Raw genomic sequence first — 11,742 nt, forward strand, 5'->3', positions numbered from 1 at the left:
ACCCTCAAATCATTGTTTGCAGAGTTTTTTTGTAGATAAGGTACAGATCAGACACCACCTCTAGAAATCTAGCAATAGATCTCTCATATCGCTAAAAGAAGAAGATCTCTATCGGTGAGTGAGTCCCATTGATTCCAACATAATGTCCCAGAACTTGCCACGTGGCGTTCATTCTGAAAGGTTGTAGTACTGTTGTCCTTAGAGAATCATTATCTCCCTCGCTGTAATATCTTTCTCGCTCGCTACCCTAATCTTTATGCTCCTGTCACTCTCTGTCTGTACTCAGAAAAAAAAGTAAAGATAGCCTCTTCTCTCTCTTCTCTCTCATTCTGCTCTGTTTCTTTCATGTTTTTATGAGAGTTTCTCAACAATTTCTGGTCTTTGGGTTTATTTAGAGTGAGAAAAAACGAGTGAGAGGAAAGAGAAACTTCTGTATCTATTTCTTTCCTTTTTAAAAAAAAACTTTTTGTTGGGCGTGGAACTTCGACTTCCACAAATAGGTTTCGATCTCTTCCTTCAACTTCTGATTCGCCCATAAGCTTTCTAAATCTAGTAAGTACTCTTACACGGTCTTTCCGTTTTATAGCATGTTGCTATATTTGGAGTCTGTTTGTTTCCTTTTCTTTTATTTCTGTCTACTTATTAAATCCTTCCTAGATTGCTGGAATATATTAGAAAAAGTTTATCAGGGGAACGATCTCATGTAACTTGCTTTTGATTTAATTATTTCTAAAATTTTATAATGATTACTGTAATTAAACTACTGGAGTTGGAATTATAAAATACTACTTTATACTCCTCTGTATCTCTTAATCATAAGTTATCATTAGCTCTGTTCACTTATATATTATATATTTGAGGTTAATAAAAAATTGTTTTGATATGTCTCCAGAAACCTGACATGGAACAACAACCAGGTTGGAATTTTGAGGAGACTTACAATTTCTCCATTAACCGAAGATCTATAAGGTATATAATGTTTGAGTAATCTATCCATTAGACATTTCCTTTTCTAAGATCTGAGTGTGTATATGTTTAGGCCACAAGATGACCTAGTGGAGTTGTTATGGCGAGATGGGAAAGTGGTTATGCAGAGCCAAACTCACAGAGAGCAAACAAAAGTCCAAACTCAGAAACAAGATCATCACCAAGAAAACCTAAGATCCAACACCTTTCTTGAAGATCAAGAGACCGTCTCTTGGATCCAATACCCTCCAGATGAAGATCCATTCGAAACCGACGACTTCTCCTCCCAATTCTTCTCAACCGTCAATGCCCTCGAGAGGCCGGACTCAGCCTCTGAGTCGGTTAAGCACGAGACCGGTCCTGACCCTCCTCATCCGGTCATGCCTCCTCCTAAGTTCAGGGTAACGGATTCATCATCAGGAGTCAGGGAACCAGGAAAGGAACAGTACTCGGTGGTGACCGTTGGACCGAGCCATTGCGAGAGCAACCAATCTCAGAACGATCTCGATGTTGCAATGAGTCATGATCAGAGCAAAACCATCGATGAGAGGCTTTTCCCGAACGCAAGTTCATCATCAGGTGGCTCCTCTGGTTGCAGCTTTGGCAAGAACATAAAAGAAATGGCTAGTGGGATTAGAAGCATCACAACAGATCGTAAGAGAAAACATATAATTGACACTGATGAATCTGTGTCTCAATCAGATGTAATGCTTTAATTTTTTTAAACTCATGATAATGATTATAAGTTCCCGAAACGTTTCTTTGGGTCCATTGCTAAAAGCTCTTGAAACGTTTTGCAGGCTATTGGTAACAAGTCGAACCAACGATCAGGATCAACGCGAAGGAGTCGAGCAGCTGAGGTTCATAATCTCTCCGAAAGGGTACTTCATCGGTTCGTCGATAAATATATACGTATATTATATAGTTTACTGTTAGTAGATTGTTAATTAAAGAGAAAACTCTGTTTTTTATAGAGAAACAGATACAAAACTCTGTTTTTTATTTCTCTCTCTGTTAATTAAAATAGAGAAGGAGAGATAGGATAAACGAGAGAATGAAGGCTTTGCAAGAACTAATACCTCACTGCAGTAAAGTAAGTTACAACATGGAATCTGATAAAGGAGACTGATTGATTATGTAAATTTTTGGTGTTAATTGGATTTGTTTATGCAGACCGATAAAGCTTCGATTTTGGACGAAGCCATAGATTACTTGAAATCACTTCAGTTACAGCTTCAAGTTATGTGGATGGGAAGTGGAATGGCGGCGGCGACGGCGGCGACGGCGGCTCCGATGATGTATCCCGGAGCCGGAGTACAGCCTCCGCCGTTCATTCGTCAAATGCCGAACCCGGTACCGTTTCCTCGATTCCCGGTTATGGACCGGTCTGCGATTCAGAATAATCCCGGTTTAGTTTGTCAGGTCCCGGTACAAAATCAGGTCTTCTCCGATCGATTTGCTAGATACGTCGGCGGAATCCCACCGATGCAGGCCGCGTCTCAGGTAAAGTAATACGACGTTTTCCTTGGTGTTAAACGACGTAGTTTATAGGTGAGGATAAAAAACGACCGCGTGTTCTTAAGCTTAATACGACGTCGCTCAGTTAATGTTAATACGACGTCGCTCAATTAATGTTAATACGACTTCGCTCAATCAATGTTAATACGACGTCGCACAATTAATGTTAATACGACGTCGCTCAATTAATGTTAATACGACGTCGCTCAGTTAATTGTTAATACGAGGTCATTACATTAGGTTTAAACAAACGACGTTACATTAGGTTTAAACAAACGACGTGGTTTCATGTAACACGTGTTGTGATTTTAAAATGCAGCCTGAGGAGATGTTGAAATTTGGTTTCCCGGCGGGACAGCAAAGTCAACAACCGTCTGCGCCGACGAAGACCACCGACGGTCCTTGTTAGGATGTCGTGGCAAATCTTCTCTTCTGTATTGGTTTGTTTGGTTGTTGGAGCAATTCTTCTTCTTTATTTATATAATTCTGAACATAATTAAAACGTTCAAGGATGTATCACTATTATAGAGCAAAACGTTCAACTTTCATTACGCTATTTTTTTCTGTATATGCGAGTTTATGTATGTTACTATGATGTCAAAATGACATGATGAGATTTTTGTAATCGTATTGAACCGTAAAAAAAAAAAAGATGAGGATAAATTGACCATAAGTTCATAGCTATGCATTTGTCAGAGTAACTGAAAACATTTTAACATTGAATTCCTTAATATCATACCAGAAGGTTGAGAAAAAAAATCAGACCCGTATACATTTTGTTTTTGATCAAAGAATCAATATCTAGTATTCCATTATTTTCGTTCTGTTACCAGAAAAAATACAGAAACACTATCTAGCTCTAAGAAGTACACAGAGACAGAGACATAGAGATCTGGCCGGAGTTTGATAAATTATTAATCTTTTATGATGTCGTATTGTTGAATAACCTATGCTTTTTTTCTTATTGTTTAATAATTTAGAGATGGAAAAGGCAAGTCACATGCGAAGGAGCAGATTTCAATGAAAGTCGTCTGTCATTTATCAAACATCGACATTTTAATTTTTAGTCATGTGCTCGACTGGTCAGAATCTATTCTAGCAATAATTGAGTAAAATATCTTAGATATTTTTGTGTGAAATGTTTGTTATTATTATTTATTCCATATTGAAATAGTCCTCAGTGAAGAAAAAAATCGACGTTAAAAACAGTTAATGAGAATCAAAATTTGTGAAAGTGGAATCTCAAAGATAATCATATTCATATTCAAATAGCCACATAGGCTTAAAAGCTATCAGTTTCTCTTGTAATTTCTATGCAAATATTGGTCGGCAATCAAATTGATGATTGGTAAGTATAATCTCAACAAAAAAGATAGCAGATCAACAACGTATCAAGTATCAACTCTTCACTACTTATGATTCATCTTTCAGATTAAATAAATAGTGTTCGAATGTTATTTGTTTTTGTTGTAATAATATGTTTAAACAACAAGCCAAACGTGTATCCAATTGCATCGTACAATATATAGTCGCATTTTAGTTTCGACATAATAGTTCTACGCCAATCTTTTAACACACCCATATAATCCAGACGCTCTTTAGTTAGTATTTTTTTTGGTAAAGCTCTTTATTTAATTTATCAGTGAATTTGTTGGTTTTTAAGGAATAAAGCAAATGGGCTGCTTTTTCACTAACAAATATGAGCTTATAGAAATCATTCGCTTGGAAGTGATTGAATGTTCGATGCACTTTTTTATCAGAGTATAACGGGGACTTATTTATCTCTTGCGAAACCCATTACAATATTGATTTGCTTACGGTACAAACATGCTTCCATTGACATCTTATGGAGACCACGACATTGGTGTTTTGTACCGAGGCCATAATAAGCATAAAGATTGAGTACTTAATGTGCATTGATTCAAAACAATGAGTATGGCTCTTCTGGTAGATTAATACGAGACATTGATTAATAGGTGGTATGGCAACCGATTTGATATATAGATATATTGGTGATCAAAATACTGTGTTGATGCTACTCTAGTTATGTTTGAAGTTTTAAACGGAGGATAAAAACGTTGCCAAAAAAGGAGGATTAAACAATAAACATGGTGTTCTTAAGTCTTTTTTTTTTTTTTTTTTAAGATTGCTGTCAAGGTTTTGCTTGTCTTCAATTCTAACCAAACTCATAGCTACCAGCATCATATTAAATCATTTAGAAGTGTCTAGAAGTCTCCCTTTCGTTTTGGATTAAATTTTTCTAAATATTTACAGTACAAATGTTTATTATTTGTCAGATTCAGACAAAAAACTGACGTGTTCTCACACTTGATTCTGATGGAAGACGAATGGTCGCATGACACGTGCTCCCTACTGGACCACATTGCTTGATAAGCTGGGTAACTTATCAAGCCTGCCAAAAAGAATACGCAATATTTCTATTTTCAACTTCTGAGCTAAATTAATCTATTTAAAACAAAAAAAAAATATTATTAACGTATTCTAGTATATTATTTAACCCCGTCCGATTATCACAAATGCTGGGAAAACTATGGGTGACTGGAATTATCGCAACGAAAATGTAAAGACCTGAACAAAAAGAATAAAAATCTAACATAGACGAGCTGAGGTATTAAACAAAGTATTCATTATGAGTTTGCCATTTTCGGTTTGTCTGAAATTTAGAGCTTTATTTGGTCAAAGTTTTTGTTTAGCAGATGTTTAAGACCACATCGTTGATATTGGTCGGTGTATATACTTCACTCGTCAAAACGAATCAGATTATTGATATACATAGGCTTATTTACATTCTGGCTATTTCCTTACATTTATATTTTTAGTACTATCCTTATAAAACTACTCGACAAACTTTTTATATCTTCAACAACAATTCCATCCCGGCAGAGGCATTTTTCAAGACGGTGGACAGAAAAGTTCGAGACACTTGGCTAGCAAGGCTTCATCTACCTAATTGGCTAATTCTTGTTTTTTCTTTCTTTTGTTACTAGCTAGTCTTCTATTACTTTCAATAGATCATACCCAAAAGCTTTGCTGTTTTGATATATTTTTTCATGGGATGTAAATCTCCTTTAAGTGAAATAAGACCAGAAAAAAACTCGTCGAAGTATACTTGCAGGACTCGATTGAAAAATGAAATAAATCATAAAATCAGCATCAAAACAAAATTACTCAAGTATATTTCTAATAATTTCGAAAAATAAATCTATAACTTTGAATAAATCATCAACGACTCTACTAAAGATAACGATAAATCTTAGATATAGCACTCGCTATTCAGAAATTTGTATTTAAATATTGGTATATATGTATGTCTAATACAATAGTATTACCTTTTAATTTCAAAGTAAAATACAAGATTATCTAAATTTCAAAATCAATGCAAATACACAACCCAATAATATTCCTCAAAATTTGCGTTGAAATCAAAGATTTTTTTTTTCTCTCATATAAAAAAGAAATTAAGGAAATAAGCAATTAACAAAAACATTAAATTTTGACTACAAAAAAAGAACAAAAACAGTAAATATGTTTGAGTGATTTTAGTATATAACCATGGTTGTTTACAAAATTAGGTGTATAAGAAAGTTTATTTGAAAATTAGTAAAATACGAAAGAGAACACATATTTACTTCAAAAAACACCTTTCCTAATTTAAATAATTACAAAAATACCATTGGTTTATAAACTGATTTTTTTGATAGAATAAAATGATGACACTGCACATCATATGATCGAAGTTACTGTTCATCTGATTCAAAAACAACTATTCATTATCAAAAATATGTTGTTAACATGCTAACAATTATTATATTAGCATATTAACAATAATTATACGTTATATATTATTCGTTAACATATTTAACATGATAACAATTATATATGTTAACATGATAACAATAATATCTGATATTTGTAACGTGTTAACAATAATATCCGATAATTATAACGTGATAACAAGAATATCTGATACTTATAACATGCTAACATATAGTAAATCTGGATATTATTTGTGTTAACTTTGTAATGATAACTTTGTAAAGATAATATTTATGTTAACTTTCAATTTATACAGTATATTTACGAATAATAATTGTAAAGTTAACATGATAACATTGTTAGAGACATTAACAGCACATGAAGACGAATGTACTAAAAAGATTTGTGAAAAGATGAGACTTGTGGTACTTTTTTTTGTATTTTGTTGATTGTTATAATCTTAAAGTTTATAATGGTTCATTCTGTGGTATACATTTTTGTTTGTTAGAGATAAAAAAATTAGAAAAAGAGAGAAAGATAGATATTAAAAAAATAGTGTTTAGTAAATTCTCATCTAAAAACACTCTAGAAAAATGTTTCAGAAAGTGTCACCTAATTTGAACATTATCTTGGTCATTAAGTGGTAATACTCAATAAAAAATTATGAATGATTTGATCAGTAAATTAATATCCAGAATTTAATATAATATTTAATATAATATACTTTTTTGGTTGAAAATCAATAAATATTAATTTTAAATAGATAACAATAAGTAGTCAATAACCAATCAGACCAATAGAAAAAAAGCTGAAACTTTTTACTATAAAGTACAAGTTTTTTTTTTAAATTATTATAAAGCACCTAACCTAAAATACTTTTTCCGACAATAGGATTCGAAGCCGAAAAAATCTGGGTCTCAGCTTCTCTCTCTCTCTCTAGAAGTATTATCGTTTCCTTCAAAGTTTCTCTCTCTAACCAAATCACCTTGCTTGTCTCTCTCTCTCTCTCTCTCTCTCTCTCTCTTTCTCGTTTCTGCGATTTGATTTCCCCATCGTTTCGCTTGAAATACGCATCCGATCTCGCCGATCGTCGTAGATCTACGTTGGTACTGGCCGGATTGAGTAGGCAGAGTGAAAAACATAAACAGAGGGGAAATAAAATTCGAAAGAAAAGAGAAATCGCATGAATTTGTTTGGAAGCCTGATTTTTTCATCTTCGATTTCGAGCCACTTCACGACTTGTCTTCTGATCTTCATCCTTCATTTTTCCCCTCAGCTTCCGTGTAATAGTAATAGTAATTATAATTTTAGTAGTAGTAATCGTAATTCTAATAATATCGAGAGTAATCGTTTGATCAATTGAAATCATGGAGTCGAGGAAAAACTCTGATCGTCAAATGCGTAGAGGTATTGTTGTATTCTCTCACCTTCGACCATAATTTTGTTTATTTCCCCCCCCTGTGTGCGCAATTGTATACGAAGAATCTAGGGTTCATCTGGATTATGAAGTGTGTAGTTTGGTTTATATAACAAAAAAATTAAGCTTTGTTTTTTTGGGTCCTCGATTTTGCCCTCGTGCCGATTAATTTGTCGGTGATTTGATTCCGTCTTCTTGTTTGGCTGTATTTGCTGATTACCACACGATTATTTTGTGTGGGAGTAAATCGTCGTTTTAATTTGTTGTTTTCTGGGCATCTTTTGATATAATAATTAGGTGTTGCCTCAGAGTTCTATGTCTCTTTATTACATAAACAAAACTCAAAAGAAGAGTCCTAATTAGGATTGTCGCAAGTTTTTCTTCTGTTAAAGTCGTTAACTTGCTTGGACTTGAACGGTCGTTGATTCGTCCTTGTCTTCATTATATTGTCGGTGTCACAGCTAATTGCTTTTCAGCTGGTGAGAGGATGAAGACAAGGTCACCGTCGGTGATAGTGATCGGAGGTGGTTTTGGTGGAATCTCAGCTGCTCGTTCTCTTCAAGATGCTTCCTTTCAGGTTTTTATGCATTTTCAAGTTTGATGTTTATACAATGGAACTGTTTGTGATGTTCTTATGGCCTCCTTGAGAACTAAATTGGAGCTTCATGTTTTCTTCTTTCATTGTACTTAGGTTATTGTACTGGAGTCCCGTGACAGAATTGGTGGACGAGTTCACACTGATTACTCATTCGGTTTTCCCGTTGATCTTGGTGCATCATGGTACAACACAAGTCTTTGATCTTGTCCTTGATTGATGTTTTACTTTTTTGGTTACCTTTTGCTAACATAGCTCTGTCGCAGGCTGCACGGAGTATGCAAAGAGAATCCTCTGGCACCAGTAATTGGGAGACTGGGATTGCCCCTGTATCGTACTAGTGGTGACAATTCGGTCTTGTATGATCATGATCTTGAGAGGTGTGTACTACAGTTTCTATTTTTTTTTAAATGTAGATCCTCTATTTCTTTTTCTGGTTTTTAATTCATATTTGACAGCTTAGAACTCACGGTGCATTTTCTCGTTTCTGTAGCTATGCTCTGTTTGATATGGATGGCAATCAAGTTCCTCAAGAGTTGGTAACTGAAGTTGGCGTAACATTTGAGCAGATCTTGGAAGAGGTATGTGTCCTTGACACTCATTTGTTTTTTTCTTTCTTTTGTTCTTTCATATTCTCTGATCGTCGTGTTTGTTATACACTAGTCTTAACTAGATTCTTCTTTCGCAAATGCAGATCAACAAAGTCAGGGATGAGCAAGATGCAGACATGTCAATATCTCAGGCTTTCTCAATTGTATTTACAAGGAAACCCGAGTTGAGGTTTGTATGCATATTTATCACATTTCTTAATTTCTATAATTCAGTACACTTTTTTATGCTTGGTTTCATAATCGAACTTGGTACATCCAGGTTAGAGGGGCTTGCACACAATGTACTTCAATGGTACTTATGTCGCATGGAAGGTTGGTTTGCCGCGGATGCTGAAACCATATCTGCAAAGTGTTGGGACCAGGTTCGTTACATTCTCCCTCTTAGGAGTTAACGTTTTTTTTTAAGTACGCAGACACCGTTTCTTAGCTGTTTGTTTAAACTTCGGAAAATATGTGCAGGAGGAGTTGCTGCCTGGTGGACACGGTCTTATGGTTAGAGGGTATCGTCCTGTCATCAATACTTTGGCCAAAGGGCTTGACATTCGAGTAGGCCACAGGTATGCTTTTGCGTTAAAGAGTTTTGGAATTTTCTTAGTGTTTTCAATTTCATAGTCATAACCTTGTGTTTTTTTAATTTTTGGCTTCTCAGGGTTACTAAGATTGTAAGGCGGTATAATGGAGTAAAGGTAACGACAGAAAACGGGGAAACATTTGTTGCGGATGCTGCAGTGATCGCTGTTCCTCTAGGTGTCTTAAAAGCAGGAACGATAAAATTTGAACCGAAGCTACCAGAGTGGAAACAAGAAGCAATAAACGACCTCGGAGTAGGAATCGAGAACAAGATCATACTTCATTTCGAAAAAGTCTTCTGGCCAAAAGTAGAGTTTCTAGGAGTGGTTGCGGAAACCTCCTACGGCTGCAGTTATTTTTTGAACCTGCACAAGGCCACGGGTCACCCGGTTCTGGTTTACATGCCGGCTGGTCAGCTCGCCAAAGACATTGAGAAAATGTCTGATGAAGCAGCTGCGAACTTGGCCGTGTTGCAACTCCAGAGGATTCTTCCTGATGCGTTGCCTCCGGTACAGTATCTAGTGTCGAGGTGGGGATCGGATGTGAACTCACTGGGATCTTATAGCTATGACATTGTGGGAAAATCTCATGATCTCTACGAGAGGCTTAGGGTTCCGGTTGATAACTTATTCTTTGCCGGTGAAGCCACGAGCTCGAGCTTCCCTGGCTCGGTTCACGGCGCTTATTCAACTGGATTGATGGCTGCTGAGGATTGCAGGATGCGTGTGTTGGAGCGGTATGGTGAGTTGGATCTTTTTCAGCCTGTGATGGGTGAAGAAGGACCTGCCTCTGTTCCGCTTCTTATATCTCGTCTCTAAACCTTACTTACCATTATCATTCAACTCTCTGCATTCGATTACTAGAAAGACCTGAAGTGTGGTGGATCTTATAAAACTCTTCTTCAGTGTTTTTTACAATAATTTAAACAGTATATCCTTGTGATATATTTTTAAGACAATCATCTTTGAGGATTCAAGTATTTTCTTATCACATTTCTGCTAAATAAATCATATAAACACTTATCTTAATTTGGAACAACCGAAGAAGTAAAGAGGTTAAGGAGAAGAAAAAAGGACCAAAAAATGAATAACATTTATTAAGGTCTGATGTGTCAAAGGTGAAACTGAAGCGCAATGTATTGTAGTTATGAGTATTTTGAGGGGTATAATGATAAATTTCGTCAGTGTCCAAATTAAAAATTCGATTTTTAGGTTGGAGAAAGAAGAAGATAAGAGAGTGTGGCACAGAGTTTTATCCTCTCCACTTTCTTCACTGTATATCTCCGACAATGGCGATTGCTATGGCGGTTGTTTCTTTCCCATCTTTACTCCAAAAAGCAACATTATCCTCTTCACTGTTCACTCCAACTTTCCTCCCAACGAAATCCTCTTCCCTCCTCACAAAATCATCTCCCAAAACCAAACGACCTTTCGTGGTCTCAATGTCCATGGAAGCTGGAATCGGCGTGATGGGTTCAAAGCTCGGGATGATGAGTTTCTTCGAAGCAGACGGAACCGTGGTTCCAGTAACCGTCGTCGGATTCCGCGAAGGCAACATCGTTACCCAAATCAAAACCCTAGCCACCGACGGATACGACGCCGTTCAAGTCGGGTACCGTCGCGTCCGCGACAAGAAGCTGACTAAACCGGAAACCGGTCATCTCCAAAAAGCCGGTGTAATCCCGATGAGACATCTCCAGGAATTCAGGCTAACAAACGTCGAGGGATTCGAGGCGAATCAGAAGCTCGTCTTCGACGAGATTTTCAAAGAAGGAGATCTCGTTGATGTAGCTGGAACAACGATTGGGAAAGGGTTTCAAGGAGGAATCAAAAGGCATCACTTTAAGAGAGGTCAGATGACTCATGGTTCAAAGAGTCATCGAGCTTTGGGATCGATCGGTGCCGGAACTACGCCGGGAAGGGTTTACAAAGGGAAGAAGATGCCTGGAAGAATGGGAGGGACCAAGACGAAGATTAGGAAGCTCAAGATTGTTAAAGTTGATAAAGATTTGAATGTTGTTATGATCAAAGGAGCTTTGCCTGGTAAGCCTGGGAATCTTCTCCGTATTACTCCGGCCAAAATCGTCGGAGTTAATATTCCCAAAAACTAGTGCAGAGATGTTGCTATGTGTTTTCTTTTGACTTGTTAAATTTGTGTATTCGAAGTTGCGGAATTTATGGATTTTGAGTTGAAATTTGTAATACAATTGCTAAATCACTGTTACCTGTTTAGAATCCCGGTTTTTGTTGACGTCGAAAATCACAACTTTGATGCTAAAAGTTCAAATT

General features: G+C 36.2%; 3 protein-coding genes across 7 annotated transcripts; all 3 read left to right on the plus strand.

The window, feature by feature from the left end:
* Positions 1–198: 198 nt before the first annotated feature.
* On the plus strand, positions 199–3,109 carry LOC18026753 (transcription factor PIF4). Of its 2 annotated transcripts, XM_006411511.2 has the most exons (7): positions 199–552; positions 893–969; positions 1,040–1,670; positions 1,767–1,847; positions 1,994–2,059; positions 2,140–2,469; positions 2,804–3,109. In XM_006411511.2, exons 2-7 carry the CDS (start codon positions 902–904, stop codon positions 2,891–2,893), a joined length of 1,266 nt encoding a protein of 421 aa, XP_006411574.1. In that variant the 5' UTR covers positions 199–552; positions 893–901; the 3' UTR covers positions 2,894–3,109. The 2 variants fall into 2 exon arrangements, with proteins under 2 accessions (XP_006411574.1, XP_024003739.1); XM_024147971.1 differs by lacking the exon at positions 1,994–2,059.
* A 4,033-nt stretch (positions 3,110–7,142) lies between these two features.
* Positions 7,143–10,449, plus strand: LOC18026754 (probable polyamine oxidase 2). 4 transcript variants are annotated; one of them, XM_006411512.2, is made up of 9 exons: positions 7,144–7,668; positions 8,155–8,255; positions 8,370–8,458; positions 8,540–8,653; positions 8,767–8,854; positions 8,968–9,053; positions 9,144–9,246; positions 9,344–9,441; positions 9,534–10,449. In XM_006411512.2, exons 1-9 carry the CDS (start codon positions 7,629–7,631, stop codon positions 10,270–10,272), a joined length of 1,458 nt encoding a protein of 485 aa, XP_006411575.1. In that variant the 5' UTR covers positions 7,144–7,628; the 3' UTR covers positions 10,273–10,449. The 4 variants fall into 4 exon arrangements, with proteins under 4 accessions (XP_024016858.1, XP_006411575.1, XP_024016857.1 ...); XM_006411513.2 differs by having other exon boundaries at positions 7,145–7,668; positions 8,140–8,255; XM_024161090.1 differs by having other exon boundaries at positions 7,143–7,668; positions 8,968–9,246.
* Positions 10,450–10,663: 214 nt separating this feature from the next.
* On the plus strand, positions 10,664–11,688 carry LOC18026755 (50S ribosomal protein L3-1, chloroplastic). Its single transcript, XM_006411515.2, has one exon. The coding sequence runs from the start codon at positions 10,743–10,745 to the stop codon at positions 11,562–11,564; it is 822 nt and encodes a 273-aa protein (XP_006411578.1). The 5' UTR covers positions 10,664–10,742; the 3' UTR covers positions 11,565–11,688.
* The last annotated feature ends 54 nt before the right edge of the window (positions 11,689–11,742 follow it).

This window comes from Eutrema salsugineum, unplaced genomic scaffold, assembly GCF_000478725.1.
Source record: "Eutrema salsugineum unplaced genomic scaffold, Eutsalg1_0 scaffold_10, whole genome shotgun sequence".
NCBI classification, from domain to species: Eukaryota; Viridiplantae; Streptophyta; class Magnoliopsida; order Brassicales; family Brassicaceae; genus Eutrema; species Eutrema salsugineum.

What these genes read in the sequence shown, in the direction of transcription:
- LOC18026753 (XM_006411511.2), top strand. Translation starts at nt 902, where the DNA reads ATGGAACAACAACCAGGTTGGAATTTTGAGGAGACTTACAATTTCTCC. An exon ending in ATTAACCGAAGATCTATAAG is followed by an intron (nt 970 to 1,039) that starts GTATATAATGTT and finishes GTATATGTTTAG; the next exon opens with GCCACAAGATGACCTAGTGG. An exon ending in TAATACCTCACTGCAGTAAA is followed by an intron (nt 2,060 to 2,139) that starts GTAAGTTACAAC and finishes TTGTTTATGCAG; the next exon opens with ACCGATAAAGCTTCGATTTT.
- LOC18026754 (XM_024161089.1), top strand. Translation starts at nt 7,629, where the DNA reads ATGGAGTCGAGGAAAAACTCTGATCGTCAAATGCGTAGAG. An exon ending in GTTGATCTTGGTGCATCATG is followed by an intron (nt 8,459 to 8,539) that starts GTACAACACAAG and finishes GCTCTGTCGCAG; the next exon opens with GCTGCACGGAGTATGCAAAG. An exon ending in TATGATCATGATCTTGAGAG is followed by an intron (nt 8,654 to 8,766) that starts GTGTGTACTACA and finishes TCGTTTCTGTAG; the next exon opens with CTATGCTCTGTTTGATATGG.
- LOC18026755 (XM_006411515.2), top strand. Translation starts at nt 10,743, where the DNA reads ATGGCGATTGCTATGGCGGTTGTTTCTTTCCCATCTTTACTCCAAAAA.